We start from the raw sequence: 19,490 nt of genomic DNA, 5'->3' as shown, positions 1-19,490 counted from the left end.
TACAAAACGAACGTCGGTGACCACCCGATCAGTGTTAAAATCCTAAAAATAGTCTGTTACGATTAGAATAATAATTTTAATCATATCCATGAGGAAAAATAAATAAAAACGCCTAAATTCCTATTTTTGAGATTTTTAACGTATACAGCGCAGCACAACGCACATACTGCCAAATACCGTCAACGCAGCCAGTCAAGGCAATTGATAATTATTTCAATAATAATTTTAAGTGATTATTTGTATAGAACAATAAAAATAATTTAAAACGCACTAAAACGGGATTAAAACGCTAGATAAAATACCCAGTAGTCAGTAAAATACCTGTTTTGAGCTAATTTACATATGATATGTGTATATGTATATATATATGTGTGTGTCGTGAGAGTGGGATAAGGGGGCGGCATTGTGGGCAGCCCATATGCCCTTGATTGTTGTGTTAGGGACACATGTCCATCTTTGAAAAATGTGATGATGATTAAGCATGAAAGCATGCCACCATACATACCCAATCTCTAGACAAAATTCAAAATTCTCTCTCTCTTCCCCTTGATTCTCACAGCCGAACACCCCTCATAACACACCAACACTTCATTTCTCAATCCTAATCATGAAGAATCAAGGTCTTTACATGAAGATTAGAAGCTCATAAGGAGGTTTGGAGGTGATTTCAAGTTGATTCAAGCAAGAACAAGTCTCATATCCCCATCTTTTCTCAAAAACCCACTTTGAAAACTTGAAGTATAAAATATTCTTTAAACATTGTTCTTGATTCATATTGATAATAAAGTAGTGAAAAGTTTCTCTTGATTCTTGAAATCTAAACGTAAACTTGAAAATTTTAAACAAATGAGTTTTGAATAAAATAAAAAGGAGTGTATGCATGTATGTATATATGGTCATAGATGTGTGTGTGTGTATATGTATATATTGTATTTTGATTTTTGATGAGAAAGATCTTGATTTATTAGATTTCTTGAATAGTAAGATGATTAAAGTAAGTGTTAATTGTCATACAAGAATGTTTTAAAAGGATATGTGTTATATTTTAAAAACATGATGTTAGTATGTCTAGAATAAGATTGGAACATGAATGATGATGATAAAATTTGTAGAAGTGCATTAGATGCACAAATATAATCATGCATGATGATATATGAACTTAAAAAGATGATTTGAACATGATATGATAAAAATCCATTTTAATCAGAATATAAACACTAAAATAAAGTTATTTTGAAGTGTTTAATGAAATATAACTTTGTCATAATGTTTACTACCTTTGCATGTGGTACTTGGTGCATAAAAAGTTGTAAAATACGTGAAATCGCATGATTTGTGTGACTTATATAAAAACTGCACTAATCTGATTATAACCACTATTTTAATCAGTAAATAACATGTATTGTGTTAAAATATCAAGTCATTTTGATTTGGGATGGTTACGGTAACGTTTAACGCAAAACTATGCGTTAAAACGGTCAAAAATTAGCTTTTCGGGTGATTTCTGTAAAACTGAATTAGATCAGTAAATAAACTGATATTTTCTAGTTTAAAAATAAGTATTTTAACTAATTTTAAGATTACTTGGTGTTTGGTTGGTCATACGTGACTTCCGACGCCCGAAAACGTTACCGAATCGCTAAAATATGCATTTTTCAATGAACATGAGTGTGGGTAAATTTTGAGTGCATTTTATGAGATAAAATATATTAAGTAATTTGAACATGTAAATGTGGTTATATGTTAAGTGTACACTATACACCATTATGTTCACATGTGTACAACTGTACATTATACAACCCAATAATCAAACAAGAGACCAACACACTAGTGTACAGTTATCTATCATACAGACATACAAGTGTCTCATGTACACCTATTTAACGTTTCTTACGCGTTTGAGTTTGCAACTTCATCTTGTTCGTTTTAATTCCGTTGTACACATGTGTACCTCGTTGTAGTAACAATCCTTCAAACTCAAAACACTATACACATGTGTACCTCGCTGTAGTAACAAATCATTATAACAAGTTGCATACTTTCAAGTTGATGCTGATGATAAAAAAACAGAGTAACATCGAACTTAAATCCAGTAACTTATAAACATCATCTACAACCAATTAATCTTTTTTTTTTTTGTAGATACTGATAGCTTGAAACCCTAGATTTTAGTAGACAAAAAAATAGGGGAATACATATGCAATTAACACTTATTCAAAACATGCTTATACACAAATGTACATCATATTGAAAATTTCTTATACACAGATGTACATCGAACTTAAATCCAGTAACTTATAAACACCATATACAACCAATTAATCCTTTTTTTGTAGATACTAATAACTTGAAACCCTAGATTTCAGTAGAAAAAAAAACAGGGGAATACATTTAACACTTACCTATTAATGATTTTACAAAAAAAAAAAAAAAAAAAAAAAAAAAAAAAAACCCCAAATCAACCATTGACAAACCAATCATATCTAGTTTTTTTTTCCAAATCATATGTTTATACATACACCACATTTGAAATACACATCATATACCCAAATGTATACAACAAAAAACCACATCAAAGTTAAAATCCAACTTTTTACAAACATTACACTGAATAATTGAAGCTTTTGTAAAAAAATACTAAAATTTTCAAACCCTAGATTTCACATAACCGAAAAACTAGAAAACAGGGAGAAAACTTCAGACCCTATACACAATCGACGAAGACTACTTAAGAAGAAGAACTAGATTTATGGATTATAATGTACCTTGATTAGTAAACTGAAAGGAGAAATTCACCTTTGACGGCTTCTTTCGCCGTAATCTTTGTATCGTCGCCTGTCTCTTCTTAGAGAGAGAGAAAGGAAATTTTTATAATAATGAAGATTGATTCTCTCTACATATATGTGCAAGTATTTAGGGAATAGAAAATATTCAATGACTAATATACCCTTTTAGCTTTTAATTAAAAGGAAATTACTAACAATAAAATTACAATCATGCCATTGGTATAAAACTATAGATCAACTAAATCAATGGTCAGGATTTGTTCACTTAGTTCACACAAATACTATTGTTCACTCTTGAACCCTACTACATATATATATATATATATATATATATATATATATAGGGCTTGGTTATATAGTAAACCCCTTCTTTTTGAGAAAACTATGGAAACCCCATCTGAACCATTGATTAGGTTACATCTAAGTTGATCAAGGGCCATGATTATATTGTGTTAATAAAAATAAAAAGAAATAAAAAACACTGCCAACTTGTACCATCGAAGGGCATTTTCGGTATCAAAAAGCATTGGGAGGACAGCAATGACTGCCATGCAGTAGCAGTCTAATCAAAGAAGTTTACCCAAATTCAAAAAAACTCTCTTCTTTTCCATTTTACTCATTTCTACATTCCTGTTCATGATTCTCTCTCGTCCTTAATCCTTTCTCCATTCCTGTTCATCTTCTTTACAATTGATACGACGGCATTGAAAAGCTTCTACCCACAAACCCTAACATAGAATCCGATGAGGAAGTCGTTCATAATATTGTCGTCGTCTTTGAAGCTGAAACGTTTACGGAAGATTCAGACTTCAAACAACAGGTTAGTTTGTTGTTATCCGTCATGTCCAAGTAGGTTTGGCTTCAACCGATTATTGGAAAGAGGCAACCTGAGTTTGTTTTATTTTTAAATATGTAGGACTTCGAAACACAATTTAGGGCGAAAAAGTTCTGGTAGCCCTAGCGTTGTGATTTTATCGGAGGAACCCAAGCCAGGTCCTTCCAAACAACGAGCTGACTTTGGTCCAACGCAACGGGAGCTAGGTTAGAATTTTTATGTTACTAAACACTATACATAGTTCAAAGGTGATCTGTATGTTGATAGTGTGTTGGGTATGAAATTGGGCGTAACTAAATTGTGTCTGATGCCTTACAGTGTATGATGAAGCCGATGTTGTGTCAACAAGCCATGGGAAGAGACACGAAAAAGGTAACGATTAAGTAGTAATATTTTTTATAATTTGTATAAAGTATTGTTGAAGATAATCGTCTAACTTACGAATGTTTCGGTGCTAAATGAAAGGTTGTGGTGTAAGCAGACGGGGGGATAACAAAATGCAGATGGGTAAGTTCCTTTTTGCTGCAAGAGAGGCTAGTTGCATATCCACACAAATGTCATTAACATGTTTGAAAACTGTAGGGAAGAAAAGCAATGTCAGGGATATTTCAAGGAGTGGACATAAAAGAAAACGTGGTAAGTTACACACTTGGCTTCTGTTAACATGTGTTAGTTGTGCTTGACCCTGAAAACGGACTAACATTTTGGTAATCAACAGGTGAAGTAAACAGCGCCGATGTTACTTATGGCAATGTGATGCAGAAAAACCGTGGTTAGTTTATTTTTAAGCCCTTAAGGAATTTGGATGTTATGAATGCAAAGTTCTTACATTTTTATCATTGCATGTTGCCAGTTAGACTAATTGTTTGTAATGTTGTTGTTTCCTATAAAAATGTTGGTCAGACGTGACGGCTTCATCGAAGGGCGGACACATGTTGAAGACCAAAAAGAACAAGGGTTCTGATGAAAAAGAGAAAGGTAGAGCAGGGAAAGCTAAGGTAGAACGTAAGAAACCGGAAAAGGTTCAGAAAGCCCGCAAGCGCGCAAAAAAGGATGAATTTCCAGGAATAAGGACAAGATCTGCACCGTTGCAGTTTTATAAGTGTTTACGGGCATTGACAGAACAACAACGTGACGCAGTCAGGGAAATGGGCTTTGGACGAATGCTAACTTTCAGCGTTGATGGTTTGCCGGCGAAGTTAGGTTATTTTGTTGTGGACAATTTCAATCCCGATAAAATGTTGATATGTACGCCTGCCGGTGATATCAAGGTGAACAGGAAAGCGATCCACAAGTTGTTAGGGATTCCGACTGGTGGGCAAAAGTTTAGTTCTATTGGTAAGCTGCCGATTCTCAGTGAGGCCATCACGGAATGGAGGGCGAGATACCCGGGGCCAATGGTGCCGCCGACAAAGATGGTGAAAATGATTGATGATTCCGATGGCGAAGACAGTTTTGATTTCAGGATGGATTTCTTAATGTGTTTTGTGGCAGTGCTGGTGGATTGTCATAAACAAAGTTGTTTACGGGAAGAAATATTGGAGTATCTGGATGAAGAGATGGAGTTTGCAACAATAGACTGGTGTGACCTTGTTGTGGAAAAGCTGAGAACTTGCAAGGATACATGGAATCGGCAGGACCCACAGAGTTTCTTTGTTGGTCCTCTAGCGATTCTGATGGTAAGCAACTTTAAGTAACTTAGATAATTAACATGTGTTATAATAGTTGATTTATTCCCTTGCTGAACGTATCGTTGTTTCTTGTAGTTGTTGTACGTTGATAGCGTTGAGTGCACGGGTATGGAGGTTGACAGTGCGGTCTGTCCTTTAGCCTTTTGGAACTTGAAAAGATTGAGAGAGAGAGAAAGGCTTGAAATCCTTGCGGGTGGTTTTGGAACAGGACGGTTTAAAGGATTAACACGTCCCAGAAACTATAACGTCGAACAATGGGCAACTAAAGAGGTAAAGATAGATGCTCTAACATGTGTTTTTTTGCAATTGGTATATGTTCATAATGTGCAAAAAAAAAATGTTAAAAACTATACTCAACAGGAGAGGTTGACGATATTACGACAGTTAATATACGTGACAAAGAAGAACAAAGTCAAAATAGAGGGTATGTTAGATTCGCTGTTGGTGGAAAGCCATGAAGACGAAGAAGTACAAGAGTTGAAGTCAACGTTTGATAGTTTGTTTGAGAAGAAAGATAGTGAAAGGGAGGATCACGATGATGCGGTAGATTTAGCGTCACACAAGATCAATTCGGTCTTGGACGATTTGAGAAATGATGAAAAGAATCACATCAATGAAGGAGAGAACGCTGGTTAGTAAATGTTATTGTCGGGCCCTGTTATTGTCTGTGTTATTTAGTTAAATTATTTTGAAATCCATTAATCCTTGTGGGAACGTTTTCGTAGGGGATGGCATCGATGATGATCTTTCGGATGGGTCACCAATAATGAGCTTGTACAGGAAGTCGCTTGTCCGGCAAAACAAAAAAATCAGTAAAAGTAGGCTGAAAGCAGTAGGATCTTCAGTGATAGACTTCGATGACCAAGAAGGTGGGCTAACGATGTATATGAAATGAACACGGAACCCATTTGGCCGGTTCTTCAACCTGTAATTATTGACAATATTTATTTATTTATTTTTTTATTTTTAATGTGCAGCTGATGTTCAAGTGCAATCATTCGCAAATGATGGTGTTGAAGACCATGATGAACAGATTGAAGATGGTGGAAAGTCGGTTGAGGTGCGGAGATCAGCACGACTTGAGAACTTAAAACATGTTAGGGAAACAGAAGAAATGTTTGTCACGCCAAAAAGGAGAAAGAGAAGTATGCAGATTGGTGGACAAGGCACGGAAAGTGACAAAGAAAGAGGTAGTTTGTTACATGTTATACCCTTTTTAAGAATACCTTTACTTAACTGTATGTTATGGAATGATATGACATTCCTTAACACACGTCAAAGGAGTTAATTATCATATAGTATAACTTCCCTTGTGGTTGCAGCAGAGTGTACCGGAGAGCTGGAAACAGTTATGTCGGCGCGGGTAAGGAGGTCTCCCCGTCTGAATCTGTTGAAGGGTGCTTCGGAAACAAAAGCCAGCTTTGTCACCCCGAATTGCCAGAAGTCGAAAACAAAGATTCTCCGTGGAGAAACGGATGGTGGTGACGAGTCAGGTAATGTATAACATGTGTTAGCCAGTTAACCCGTATTACCGTCTAATATGGGTACGTTACTTAAACGCATGTAATGTTCATGTTATGTTATAGGGTTAATCAAGACGAAGAAGCAGTTGGAAGAGAGAGAACTGAGGGTTAGTGAACTTGGGAAAAATACAATTGAAGTCGGGGAAGGTGATAAGAGTGTTAATGATGCTGGTAATTCAAGTCGCGAGGACTGTAGTGTTGGTGGGGACGAAAAAAATAAAGGCGCAGGAGGGGTGTATGAAAATGATGCCGAAGAAGTGCATAAACCGCTGGGTTTAATGCGTGCAATAATGCGTATTAAAGCAGCCGAAGTGCACGGTGCACATGGTAGTTCTCGTAAACCCCTTAATAATGACTGACTCTAAAAGTGTGCTTTGTTACTTTGTTTTCTTTAACGTATGTCATCTTGTGTGCACAGATTACCGGGGTCCGGACTCGCAGTTTGTTACACGTGCTGAGCGTAGAGTGGATACAGACAATAAAGTGGCTGCGAAGCCCAATGATGAACAGAACACCAATCTTAAAGCGGATGACGTCAAAAAGGATGAGATTTACGAAGCAAAGTTTGTTTGTGATCAAAGAATGGACAAAATGGTCGAGATGGAGGCCAAGGATAGTAAACATGATGAACAGAGTGGGAAGGAAGGTAAGCTTCGGAAACCTTATTTTTTTTTTTTTTTGTTTAGCAAGGCTTAGCTATGTGATATCTCGAAAAATGTTTATGCAAGTGCAGATCCTAAAATCGAGATTGAAGTTAAGAACGCACCGTCAGATGGAAGAAAGGAAGAGAGTGGTGGCATCGTTTTTTCAGCTGCGGGCGGGGCTGTTGATGATAAGGACGAACACGGTGTTCCGGATGGCGAAGAAAATGGGGCTGTTGATGAGACTGACCGTGTTTTAAACAGTAAGTATTTAATGTTTTCCTGGTAGTAAGTTGTGCATGCTTTGTAACAGCATTGTGTTATGCAGGTGCAGAAGGTAAGTCTGAGCATGATGGGATGTGTGCGACTATTATAAACATGCAAGGGTGCACTAGCGCGGTTGTTGATTCAATAGTTTCGGGCGACGGGGGTGAGAGGGAACATGATGTCGATGCAAAAGGGAAAGCGGCTGAAGAGGTCCCTTTTGCAGAGAATGACGGTAAGGACTTTCATGCTCCAACATGTGTTAAAATGGTTTCCCCTGTCTATCATTTACTGAGTTAACACATGTTAGGTGTTCGTACAGACAATGTGCCCGAGCCCGTTTTTGATGAACGAAATTTAGATGGCCCGAATTGGAGCCTTGGGATGACACAAATTGGGGCTCAAGTGGACGTGTCACACGAAATTGGTAAGATATAGCATTAAGCGAAGTTAGTATGGATGGGTTAGTATGAGTCATGTATAATATACTTATTTGCATTAAACGTGCAGGTTGCACAAGTGGGAAGATGGAGGACATCCCCCGGACAGAAACCAAACCTTTTGGTGAGCTAAAACACCTTCATTTATCGCATCGAATGTGTTGTAGTTGTTTACGCGTTACATCATCTATTTATTTTTTATGTGTTAGGCGATGTGGAGGCTACCGCAGACTTGAGCATGGTTATAATGGTAGACCCAGTTAGCTCCTATGACCCGGCCATTGCAATCCACAAAGGTCAAACTGGGCTGGGATCTTGTGGTAGTGATATGTATGAGGTGGAGGACAATATTCCGCTTGCTAACCGTGTGCGCATGTTGGCTGAGTTGGGGGCACAAAAAAGGAAACTCCCCTTCCGAGAGAAGGTGGCAGCGGAGCCAAACAGATCACCTTACTATATAAGGACTGTTGACATGGGCCAGCCAATTACAAAGAAGGAGACAAATCTCTGGGACTACATACACGCCGATGAAAGCCCAATGCACCTTTTAAGTGGATTTTGTCGTAGGAAGCGGGCAATGGAGGCAAACATGTAAGTAGAATTGCAAAAGTTGTTTATTGTTTTATAGGAATAGTGTAAACGATAAACAACGATTCATACACTGGATAATTGGTTTATTTTTTTATTTAAACGCAGGAGGGAACAGGGTTCTTCGTCAGTGGCTGATGTAGATAGTCCGATACATATGTCTGTGTAAGTAGGGGCGTAACCGTACGAATTATTAGTAAAAGAATAAATTACATATGTTAACGTATTCAAATTTATTTTGTGGTTTGTACACCTGACTTCAGGGAGTTGCTGTTCAGAAGCCCTACCCATGTACAAGCATCTCGGTCTATGTTCAAGAGTTTAAATGTTGGCAATGAGGTCTCGGATGGCATTATTGACTGTTGGGCGGAGGTGCTGAACTTCCAGGAGAAAAGAAAATCACGGGAGGCTTACAGTAGGCAATTTTTTGGGACTAAAGTTGTGGTAAGTGCCATGTATATATAAATTATAGTGTGTCCTATTATTGACCTTATTAATTTCTCTGTTATGCTTGAAGTTTCCATGGATGCTCACAACTGACGAAGGCGGGGTAGAGGCGCGGATGCACAAGTTTCGGCTTGGGATAAAGGGTGCGGTCAACAGAGTTGATTGCGTTCCTGATTTCCGAAATCAAGACATTGTTTTCTTCCCTATATTGGAGCACAAACACTTTTACTTGGTAGTGTTTGAGTTACGCGACCCCGGGATTTATGTCATTGATAATGACAAAGCCCGTCAAGGTCAGTTGATAGAAGATAGTGTCTACTACCTACACAAGGACACAGCGTATAAGATTGTAAGTAACAAAACTGAAAATTGATTTAAAAATAAGTGTGATAACACTGGCAAGACTGTTAGGTTATTTTTTTTTTTATTTTTTTTAGAATTACTAACTATGTCTTGTGTATGCGTATGCAGAAAGATATGTTTGTGCAATATCTGCGGGAGGTTGGGAATCCACGAGCCGATGACATAGAGTACTGCAACATCCAGCGTATGCCGGTTCCTTGGGCAACAACCGCAAACACAACTGATTGTGGGGTCTTCTTGATGCGGCACATGGAGTGCTATATGGGGAAAAACCAAAGTTTTAACTGTGGGTTCAGCACGAGTGGGGCGAGGAAGATGGCGGAGGTGAGAAAGTTGAGAAAGAGGTATGCGGCGCACATATTATGTTCGGAGGTGAATGTGCTGCTGCCAAAAATCAAGGAAGAATGCCGAATAGAGTAACACGTGTTATGGTGGCTAACACATGTTACTGTAGAACAATTATGCCTTAATTTCGCCGGATATGTTTTTTGGAAACATGTAATGAACTTTGATGGATTTGGGGATTTTGCTTCAAACGTAATGCGGGGGTAGGTGTTTTGTTGGGTATGGCATCGTCAGGATGTCTTTTTGGGGATAAACTATATATATTGAATATGATGTTTAGTTAGTTGGTAATTATAAACTCTAAAAAATATTGATGTGTTGTTAAATGGCGTAGAATAGTATTAACCAAGTTTATTGACATAGTTTATAATGTTATATTAGAAATTGTGAAATTGTTTTGTAACATTAAAGAAAAACAAAAAAACGCTCTTTCCAAGGGGAACAGGCTTTCTAAATAGGTAGTACAAATATGGGGAACACTAGAAAGTTGTTGGCAGAATAGTACAAGCATGTAGGTTGGGGTCTATAAAAGCAACTTTATTGGGAAAAAAGGAATATTTGCTTTTTTATCAGCTTTTGGTCACATCAAAAAAGGTCAAGTCAAGAAGACTATATGAAATGTAGACAGGGAAGTCCTCTATAAGTATTGGAGGGAAGAACCCACCTAATATTCTGTAATACTTCACAATCCTACTACACCAATTCAGTTAACCATAAGGTGTAAGATGTCCCAAAAGTCTTTTAATGAGATGGACCCGTGTGATGGTAAGGATACGGCTAGCCAACCAAGCATGGAGAAGCTCAAACAAAAAGGGAAAGAAGCATGTGAGGGCCGGTGCATGGAGGTTAACGAAAGAAAAGGGTCTCACAAAAATGGAGAGGACCGGAAAACTGGAGTAACTTCAAGTGAGGATGCTTCAGAAAGCGGAAAGAAAAACGTCACTGATGTATCTGGTGTGTCGCGAGATCAACCAGGCCGAAGGCAGCACATTGTTCCAGATGATGAAAAGTTGAAGGGGCTACCAGATGAGTTGGTTAGGTTGCTGACGGATCCAGACCATGAAATGTGTGGCTGCCCGTTGTGTCCATACTCACCGGAAACAATCCAGTCCTGGTGTTACCATGACCCATGGGAGGGTGAGCGCAGCCCGTCTCCAGTGTACTTTCATGATGAGGAATTCCCCACACCATGATTAAAACAATGTTACTAGTGGAGGATACCCATGGGTAGTTGGTATGGTGAAAGTGTTTGAAAATGTGTTAACCTGATGACCTTATGTTGAAACAAAACGACATACGAATGTCGTCTTGTTGGTGTTTTATTATGTTTTTTTTTCTTTTTATGTAACCTAGTAGTAGAATGTTTGTTTAAGTTGCTTGAAGTCTACTTCTATAACCTGTTACGTGTGTAAGTATATATGTTGTTTGTTATGTGGTTAACACATAGTGTTTTGAATCTTTCCATGTTGAAGACCCAAACCATTACGTAAACTAACATGTGTTAACCAAAATAGTGTTTTGAAACTTTCAAGATTAAAGACCCAAATCATTACGTAAACTAACATGTGTTAAGCAAGTGTTTTGAAACTTTCAAGATTAAAGACCCAAACCATTACGTAAACTAACATGTGTTAAGCAAGTGTTTTTGTTCCAGATTGAGTGGTTAGCAAGGATTGCTTTGATGCTTTGAAGTTCACAGACCCAATCTGTTTATGTATTCCATATGTGTGGTTAACAAAAGATTGTTTTGATCCTTTTGAGTTAAAAAGATCAAATCATTATGGGTAAGTAACATGTGTTATGCATCTGTTTCTGTTTATTTTTTTTTTTTTATCCAATCTGTTTTTTTTTTTACTCCAGCTGTATAGTTAACAAAAGATTGTTTTGATCATTTGAAGTTAAAGAGAGCAAATCATTATGGGGAATTAACATGTGATATGCATGTTTTTTTGTTTTTTTTTTCCGCCATCGGTAGAAAAATGAAACACAGAAAAACAGATATCAAAATGCAGTTAAATGTTAAGATAAACTGCTTCCGCTTAATATACCACAGCGGTCCACGAATGACCTTCGGGCCTAATATGACAAAAGTGGCCAAAGGCCATAGAGTTTCTTACAATCCTACATATGATTATTGGGACTCAAAAAGTTATACCTTCTTACACACGTAACAGATAATAGCAGGATGATGACAAAAGACTGTTACATGTGCGTAAGAAGGCCAAAATGAAGAGTCTCCCATTACATAGTACTACATAAAAAGATTTTAATCAGATGATCAGTCGCCAGTGGCAGTCTGCCTTAGTTGTTCAGCAGCTGCCTTTGCTGCTTTCATTGCAGCCACCTTAAGGCAGTTGCGTGAGTCGTGGTCGTCGACATACAGACCACAACGCTTGCATAAGCGAAGCTGCTTTGGACGTTTTGGTGGTTTTGCTTTGGCCTTCTCACCGGGCCCAGAAATGCGAGTATGAGTACCACATCCTTTATTGCGTGCAACTTCTGGATTAGCAACTTCGACTGGAATGTTGATTGGTTGCCCAACTATTTCTTCCATTTGAGCCTCATTTGATTCATTTTCAGTTGTTGCCAACGGTTGCCTGGAAAGAATATTGATCTTGAAATCCCTGAGTTGGTCAACCAGTTTTGCCAACGCATCCTCATCGGTTCTAGCAACATCTACGCATTCAGTAACGAGGTCGAGGATTTCATTCCGCATAATGGACGGTGCGTGTGGGTTGACTCCGTATCGACTGGAAATTGAAAAAACATGTTTGGGGAGGGCATCTCGGCGCCACCTGTCGTTTATGTATTGTGGTGGAATCCTTTCAACATTTTTCAAGCGATAGACACAAAAGACATGGCGACACAGATACCCGATACGTGTGAAATTCCTGCATGAGCAATTGGCCGATTGATCGACATTGTTGTACGTAACCTGATTTGAACAGAGACAAACAAAGGAAAACCCATTTAGATGCAAAAATATGTTAGAGTACGTGGAATAATGTAAAGTGCCTAACATGTGTTACCTGATAGACATTTGTGATGTTGTTCCTTTTATCCAAATGAGTGACGTCTATCAGAAGACTGGAATCGCTCGTCTCGCTTTGGTTTGTGATGTAGCATAAAAACTTACCTTTAATTATTTCTTTTTGCACTTGGGCGAAAACAGCGTTTGTGTAAATGGCGAACGCGTGTTTCTATCGCTAACTCAGTATTGCCAGAGAACATGGTAGAAGAGGTTTTGAACTCCGAAACACGTTGACGATATCGTTGGCTGTCTACCCTATTTTCAAAGCACATCATAAATTGTACAAGCGTGTTTGCGCTTGTTGAGTTAACCTTGAAGGCAGCATTAGAGCTTTCGCATCGGGAGGTGGTCTTCATCAAGCAACACATGGGCAGTTCTCTAAAGTAGGCTGGAACCCAGAGATGTCTCATGTTGTACATGTCGTTTAACCAGCTGTGCTCTTGAAGCCCAAATGTTTGTAGGAGGTCATTCCAGCGGGACTCAAACGTTTCAGGTTTGATATAAACATTCCAAACCAACCGATGAATGCAGGACCGAAGATCAGTGTTATCGAGCACGTCGGCTGAGATCTGAAAATTTTAATAGTTATAACACGAGTTAGATTAAAACAATTTGAGAAGACATGTAAAAGGGTGTTATGTTGGATAACACATGTTAAAGGTTAACAAACTTATGTATACCTTGGATGGTAGTTTTTTCATTATATGCCACATGCATAGACGGTGACGTGATTCTGTAAAGACCATAGGAACAGCTTGTAGCATGGATGGGTCTTGATCACTCAGCACGAGAGTTGGTTGAGTACCGTGTGCCTTCAAGAAAGCCTTAAGCAACCACACGTAAGATTCAATTGACTCGGTTGATATCAAACCAGCTCCAAATGTAACACATTGGAAATGATGATCCACACCCGTGAATGGCACAAAAACCATCTTGTACCTATGAACAAAAAAATTGATTTGATGTTAACAATATGAACAACTTTTTTGGTCAAACTAAAATTGGATACTTTGGGACACAGTCCTAACATATGTTAGAGTGGAGGGGGGCTAACCTGTTTGTGCTGTAAGTTGCATCAAACGCTAGGACATCGCCAAAAGCTTTGTAGTTAAGCTTTGAAATCTCATCAGCCCAGAATACAGAGGACAACTTTCCGTTTGATACGGTGTAATCAAAAAAGAAGTTGGGTAGGTTGTCATAACGCTCACGCAAGCGTTCTAGGAAAACTTGTGCGTCGCGTTCACCAATAAAAATTCGCAGCTGGTGGCTAAAGTTTTTAAAATCGACCGGTGTCCCATTGACATTGTGATGCCCTCCTTTTAAAGCTACAAGGCATCTATAAGACCTCATTGGTCCAATGCGGTTTAGACTCATGTTATGAATGAATTGTTTCGTGGAGAATGACAGTTTCCGTGATATCTTACTAAGATCACGGTTGTAACTCTCAACAAGTTCATGATTATGAATATCATTGAAAGTCAGGACTGTGTATGAATCGTTCGATATTGATACTAGTATGCTTGCCTTACAGTCACACCATGAGAAGGTGGTCCTCCGGTGCTTAACAGAAGATTCATCTAGGGTGTCAAAAGTCCGCTTTGGTTGGGGTTTTCCATATTTTGAGCATCGGAGATACTTGTGTGTGGGAATTCCATTCCAGACTTTAGTTTGACCTTTTTTTACAGAAAAACCTGCTTCGAGCGCATAGAGTTCATACATGGAAAGAACATCCTGAAAGGTTGGATAGGTTTTGCCACACACCGGTATGAACTTATCAGCAACATTAGGAATCCAGTAACGGGTTCCCTGAGGGGTATCAAAAACAAAGTATGGATTCGAAGGACCTGTACCATAAAACGGAAAAAGTTATGAATCTGCAATAAAATGGCATGACACTACAGGTTATAAAATGTGTGATATGAAAATAAATTGGGATCCCATTGTCCATTGTACAACCGTCTAACTGGCCGCGTGGTGATTCCTCAAACATAGAAGGACCATGAGATGATCCAGAAACAGCAACAGTCATGGCTTCCATCTGGGAATCTTGGGATGCTACATGTGAACATTATAGAAAATGTTTGAAAGATGACATGTCTAGTGAAGAAATAAAACAAGAAAAGTGTAAGATAAAACAAACCTTCATCAATATCCATATCCTGGTCATCAATAACCGCGTTTTTCATAAAATTGTTGGATACCAAAACATCCGGGGATCTAACAGGGGCTTCCGGCGACCGGGAACAATCAACATGCATATAAGTGTATGCAGATGCTTCGAATGCAACACGTGAACATGGCCATGCATAATAGGATGGAATATTAGATTAAAAAGTTGTAAAAAACAAAAAAGAAAAACAGATCTTCTAGAACAGTTAGTAAACTATATATGGACAAACCTGTAGCATTAAATTCTTCATCGTTTTGGAAGTCGCTGCAAAAGAACAGGTTTGGGAAACTACGGACCGGCGACATTAATTCAGAGTTTGGTGGATTTGTCTCCATTGATATTAATGGAGATGCTTGCTACTGTGGTGTAAGTATGAAGATTGAAGATTCTCTGATGAGAGATGTAGAAGATATAAAAGGCAAAAGGGAAATATGAAAAATAAATATGGGGGATTGTGAATGTACGAACTGATGGGCAATTAATGAAGATGTCATCTCATAATTCTTTGGGGGGTAAAGTAAATTACTAATATAACCTTCATTTAAAAGTTAAGCTCATGAGATCAGATCAAACGTGGCAACATGATAGCCACAAATATAGTTTGCTAAGTTTCTTAAGAAAGTGGGGTTTTTCACCAAGCATTATCCTATATATATATATATGTATGTATAGTTGTGTGTGTGTGAGGAGAGAGGAAGAGGCCTGTCGACATCGTCCTTGGGGAGCCGGAGACGACGCGCCGAGGTGAGGGGGGCGGTGTGGGGGACCGGCGCCGGGCCAGGCCGGGCCTAAGCCGGCCCCCATACCGTCTGGTCTTAGAAGTTATGGAAGTTGTTTAATATGAGAGTGTAAGGGGTTTTGTTTTGTTTATGTTGCTTTTCTTGTTTTGGTGTTTTTATTGATGTACTCTCGTGTTTTACCCAACTTCTTGCTGGCAGTTGTTGTTTGCTGTTAAAAGACACAGTTAGATTTAATTCAGGCTTCAGTATTTGAAAGTGGGAAATGTGTTAACATAAAAAAAAAAAATAAAAAAAGTAAAATAAAAACAAATGTCGCAACTTAGTAGAAAACTAAAATCTGAAACCTATGATCAAGATCAACACCCAAGCAATTGTCGAGGCAATTTTGCAGGGCCGGCTCTGGGCCCGGCAAACCCGTGCCGACGCCCGAGGCCCAAAATTCCAAAGGGCCCGAAAAGTCTTTATAAGCTTTTATATATTTATTAAATTATATATTTGGTATATTTATCCATTTATTATGCAAAAGTGTATTGGTGGTGTAGTGGCAAAAATCATCTCAAAATAATATAGAGGTCTCAAGTTCAAGTCTTTGCTCCATCACTAAGTTTTTATTTTTGTAATTCATTTACCCTTAACCATAATTTTGGGCCCAATTCTTTTCGTCGCCCGAGGCCTAAATTTTTTCAAAAGTTTTCGGGGACGGCTCTGCAATTTTGTGTTAGCCAGTTGGTCTTTTTAGAAAACTTTAATATTGAAGACCTTATGTTTTGGTATTAACCAGCTAGTCTTTTTAAACTACTATATACTAGAATATTAAAGAGCGTATGTAAAGAAGCACAGAAATAAACGGTACACAAAAGACCAAAAGATGCCGTGATTTAGGCCAACAGATGCGATCCTAGACCCTTACCTTATAGCCTCGCATCAAAAGGCAAAAATACGGTGATGTAGGCCAACAGATGCATGTACCACCATTTGTCACTAATACCTATAGTAGTGGCGGATCCAGGAATTTTTTCATGGGGGTGCGGGACATTTTTAAAAATTTTAGGCCCCAAGGTATATAAGTAAAAAAATTGGTTCGTATCGGGTCGGTTCGCGTCGGGTCGGGTCGGGTCATGTAAAACAAAAGAACATCAAACTAAATGGTTGATATGGTCCTCTTAGTAGATATGCCTTTCTAATCTCATCTCGTTGATTCACGTTATATGATTCAATCGGCTTGCGATTATAAGCATTCGAAGGAAGAGTATCCACATCAACGAATTCGGAAGATGTATAACTTTCCTCTTGAGAAATCGCGCCATAACGTCCCTACTCATGGTTCCTATCGGCTATCACAAACAAATTGATCTATAAGTTCATGGCTCCATAACATGTTACATAATGTATCAAGTATTCAAACACTAGAAATCATAATGTAAATCACACTAAAAATCATCTAAACATCATATACACCATTAAAAACAAAACCAAACATGATCATATATAACCCACCATAAAAAAGACAAAATATCACCATCATCACTAACAAAATATAAATATATAACCCACCACAAAATAAAATATCATCACTAAGATTTAGTAGTGGGCTAGTTAAAGGTATTGGGTATTTGAGTTTAGTTATTTAGGTATTAAAAGTTATATAATTTAGGTAGTGTTTTTAGAAAAATAAGAGTTTACTAAAAAAAAATTTAAAATATAAATGGATAACACTTTTTACCTAAGGGGTGCGGACAAAAAAAATTCCAAGGGGTGCGGACGGAAAATTCCAAGGGGTGCGAACGGGATTTTCGACGGAACTTAACACTAAATTTTTTTTCCCGGGGGTGCGGCCGCCCACCTTGAACAACCCTTAAGTCCGCCCCTGACCTATAGCTACGTCACGACACCAGTCATGTTACCACTTACCACCCTATAGGCCCCTAATTCGGGCACATTTGCCGGGCTTAGACTCGTCGAACCATTGAAGGTTGTCCATCCGGGTACTAAACTGGTCATGCACACTACCCTTTTTTCAAGTGTAATGACCAGTAGTACGTGTTATCTCCTTTTGATAGCTTTATAACGTAACATAATGACTCATCATGAAATAACACTTTGGATCATCATTTTAGATAGAAAAAAAGAACACGCCATGGCAAAGATCTCTTTATATTATGTATTATGAATTTGATTTTCAGACTTCAAGCATTAACTAGTAACTAGCTACATGAAAATTACAAGACACAAATCGTGTATTATTCATCAAGAAAATGTACGTTTTATTGATGATACTCGGCGAAAAAGTGATACGTGAGAGATGTTTCATGTACAATGGAAGTTTTATCCAACGTTTTATGTAATACGTCATACGTATATAAAATAATATACACGACCATGTTGTGCTACATCGGTGATTTCCTTTTAAGAAAACTATTGGGGAATAGACGTATAATGAATCTAAAAAAACGAATAGTTTGTTTTTGTAATCTGATAATCTCTCAATAATTTTGGGCCTACATTTTTGTTCCAATACAAGACTCCATTATTAACGGTGTGTATATATTTATGTTTTTGGTTTTCTTGTCACACATAAGTTTGGCTTATATTATTAAAGGTCTCGATAAACAAGTAGTGCAAGATGTTAAATAAATAGATGGGGCCAAAAAACGAGAAAAATAAGTGACTGTGTCGTGCCTTTTATTGTAACACACCTAATATAAGACATGAAACTTAAAGGACCGAGACAAAAAAAAACTAAAACAACACGGAAACAAAGTACAGAACCCTACATCTTTATGAAACATCATTAAAAGAAGCCAACTGTGGAATAATCAGGCAAAACGCGGTTTTATTCGCGAAAAGCGTTTTTTTTTTTTTTTTTTTGAAAGGTAACTGTCATTAACACAAGGCCGACCCAAGACGGGCCGCCAACAAAACAACAACAAAACTTACATATTTACAAACGAAACCCACTCTTTCCAATCTATACCTCTATATTTCGATCTATTGGAGAACCACAAAAAACCCAAAGCTTTAGACTCATGAATAATGCTATCAATTCTAATAGGAGAATTAGAAAACTTGGCGTTATTCCTAGCTCGCCAAATGCTCCAACAAACAGTAACTATGATACCTTGAATCGCGTCTTTCTTTTTTTTCGAAGCGTTGAGGTCGTTGACAAAAGAAATGAGATCCTTGAGATCGAAAGCATAGACGTTTGGAATCTTGCACCAGGAACTTATTCCTTGCCATACATTCGCTGCAATGTAACAACCAATGAAAACATGATTAGCCGTCTCGTCATCCGACTGACACATCGGGCACGGAGAATCGCCGACGCCAATATTTCTTTTCCTTAGAGCTTCAGTTGTGGGAATTTTATCCATGACCATCCTCCAGGCGTGAATATTGACTTTCGCAGGGACCCATTTACACCAGTTCATGACAAAAGAATCTTCGGTAACCGGTTCCTCTTTCGTTAGTCTTTTAACAGATTTGACCGAAAACTCGCCATCCAGATCCGCTCCCCATTTCCACTTATCAGGGATCGCCGAAAGTTGGACCCCCGAAAGGGCATTTTTCAACTGTTCAAGATTCGAAATAAGACCTGAATCGATAAGAACCGATCTCCATTGCCATTG

General features: G+C 38.1%; 1 protein-coding gene across 1 annotated transcript; it reads right to left on the bottom strand.

Moving 5' to 3' along the window:
* Window positions 1–12,201: 12,201 nt before the first annotated feature.
* On the bottom strand, window positions 12,202–15,212 carry LOC110889669 (protein FAR1-RELATED SEQUENCE 5-like). Its single transcript, XM_022137234.2, has 6 exons — window positions 15,095–15,212; window positions 14,911–15,009; window positions 14,009–14,798; window positions 13,635–13,893; window positions 13,116–13,523; window positions 12,202–12,858 (listed from the first exon to the last, which is right to left on the bottom strand). The coding sequence occupies exons 1-6, from the start codon at window positions 15,210–15,212 to the stop codon at window positions 12,202–12,204; spliced, it is 2,331 nt and encodes a 776-aa protein (XP_021992926.2).
* Between the last annotated feature and the right edge of the window lie 4,278 nt (window positions 15,213–19,490).

The sequence above is a fragment of the Helianthus annuus genome, chromosome 2 (genome assembly GCF_002127325.2).
Source record: "Helianthus annuus cultivar XRQ/B chromosome 2, HanXRQr2.0-SUNRISE, whole genome shotgun sequence".
Classification (NCBI taxonomy): domain Eukaryota; kingdom Viridiplantae; phylum Streptophyta; class Magnoliopsida; order Asterales; family Asteraceae; genus Helianthus; species Helianthus annuus.
Note: the sequence above shows the minus strand (reverse complement) of the source record. Positions and strands in the feature narration are given on the sequence as shown.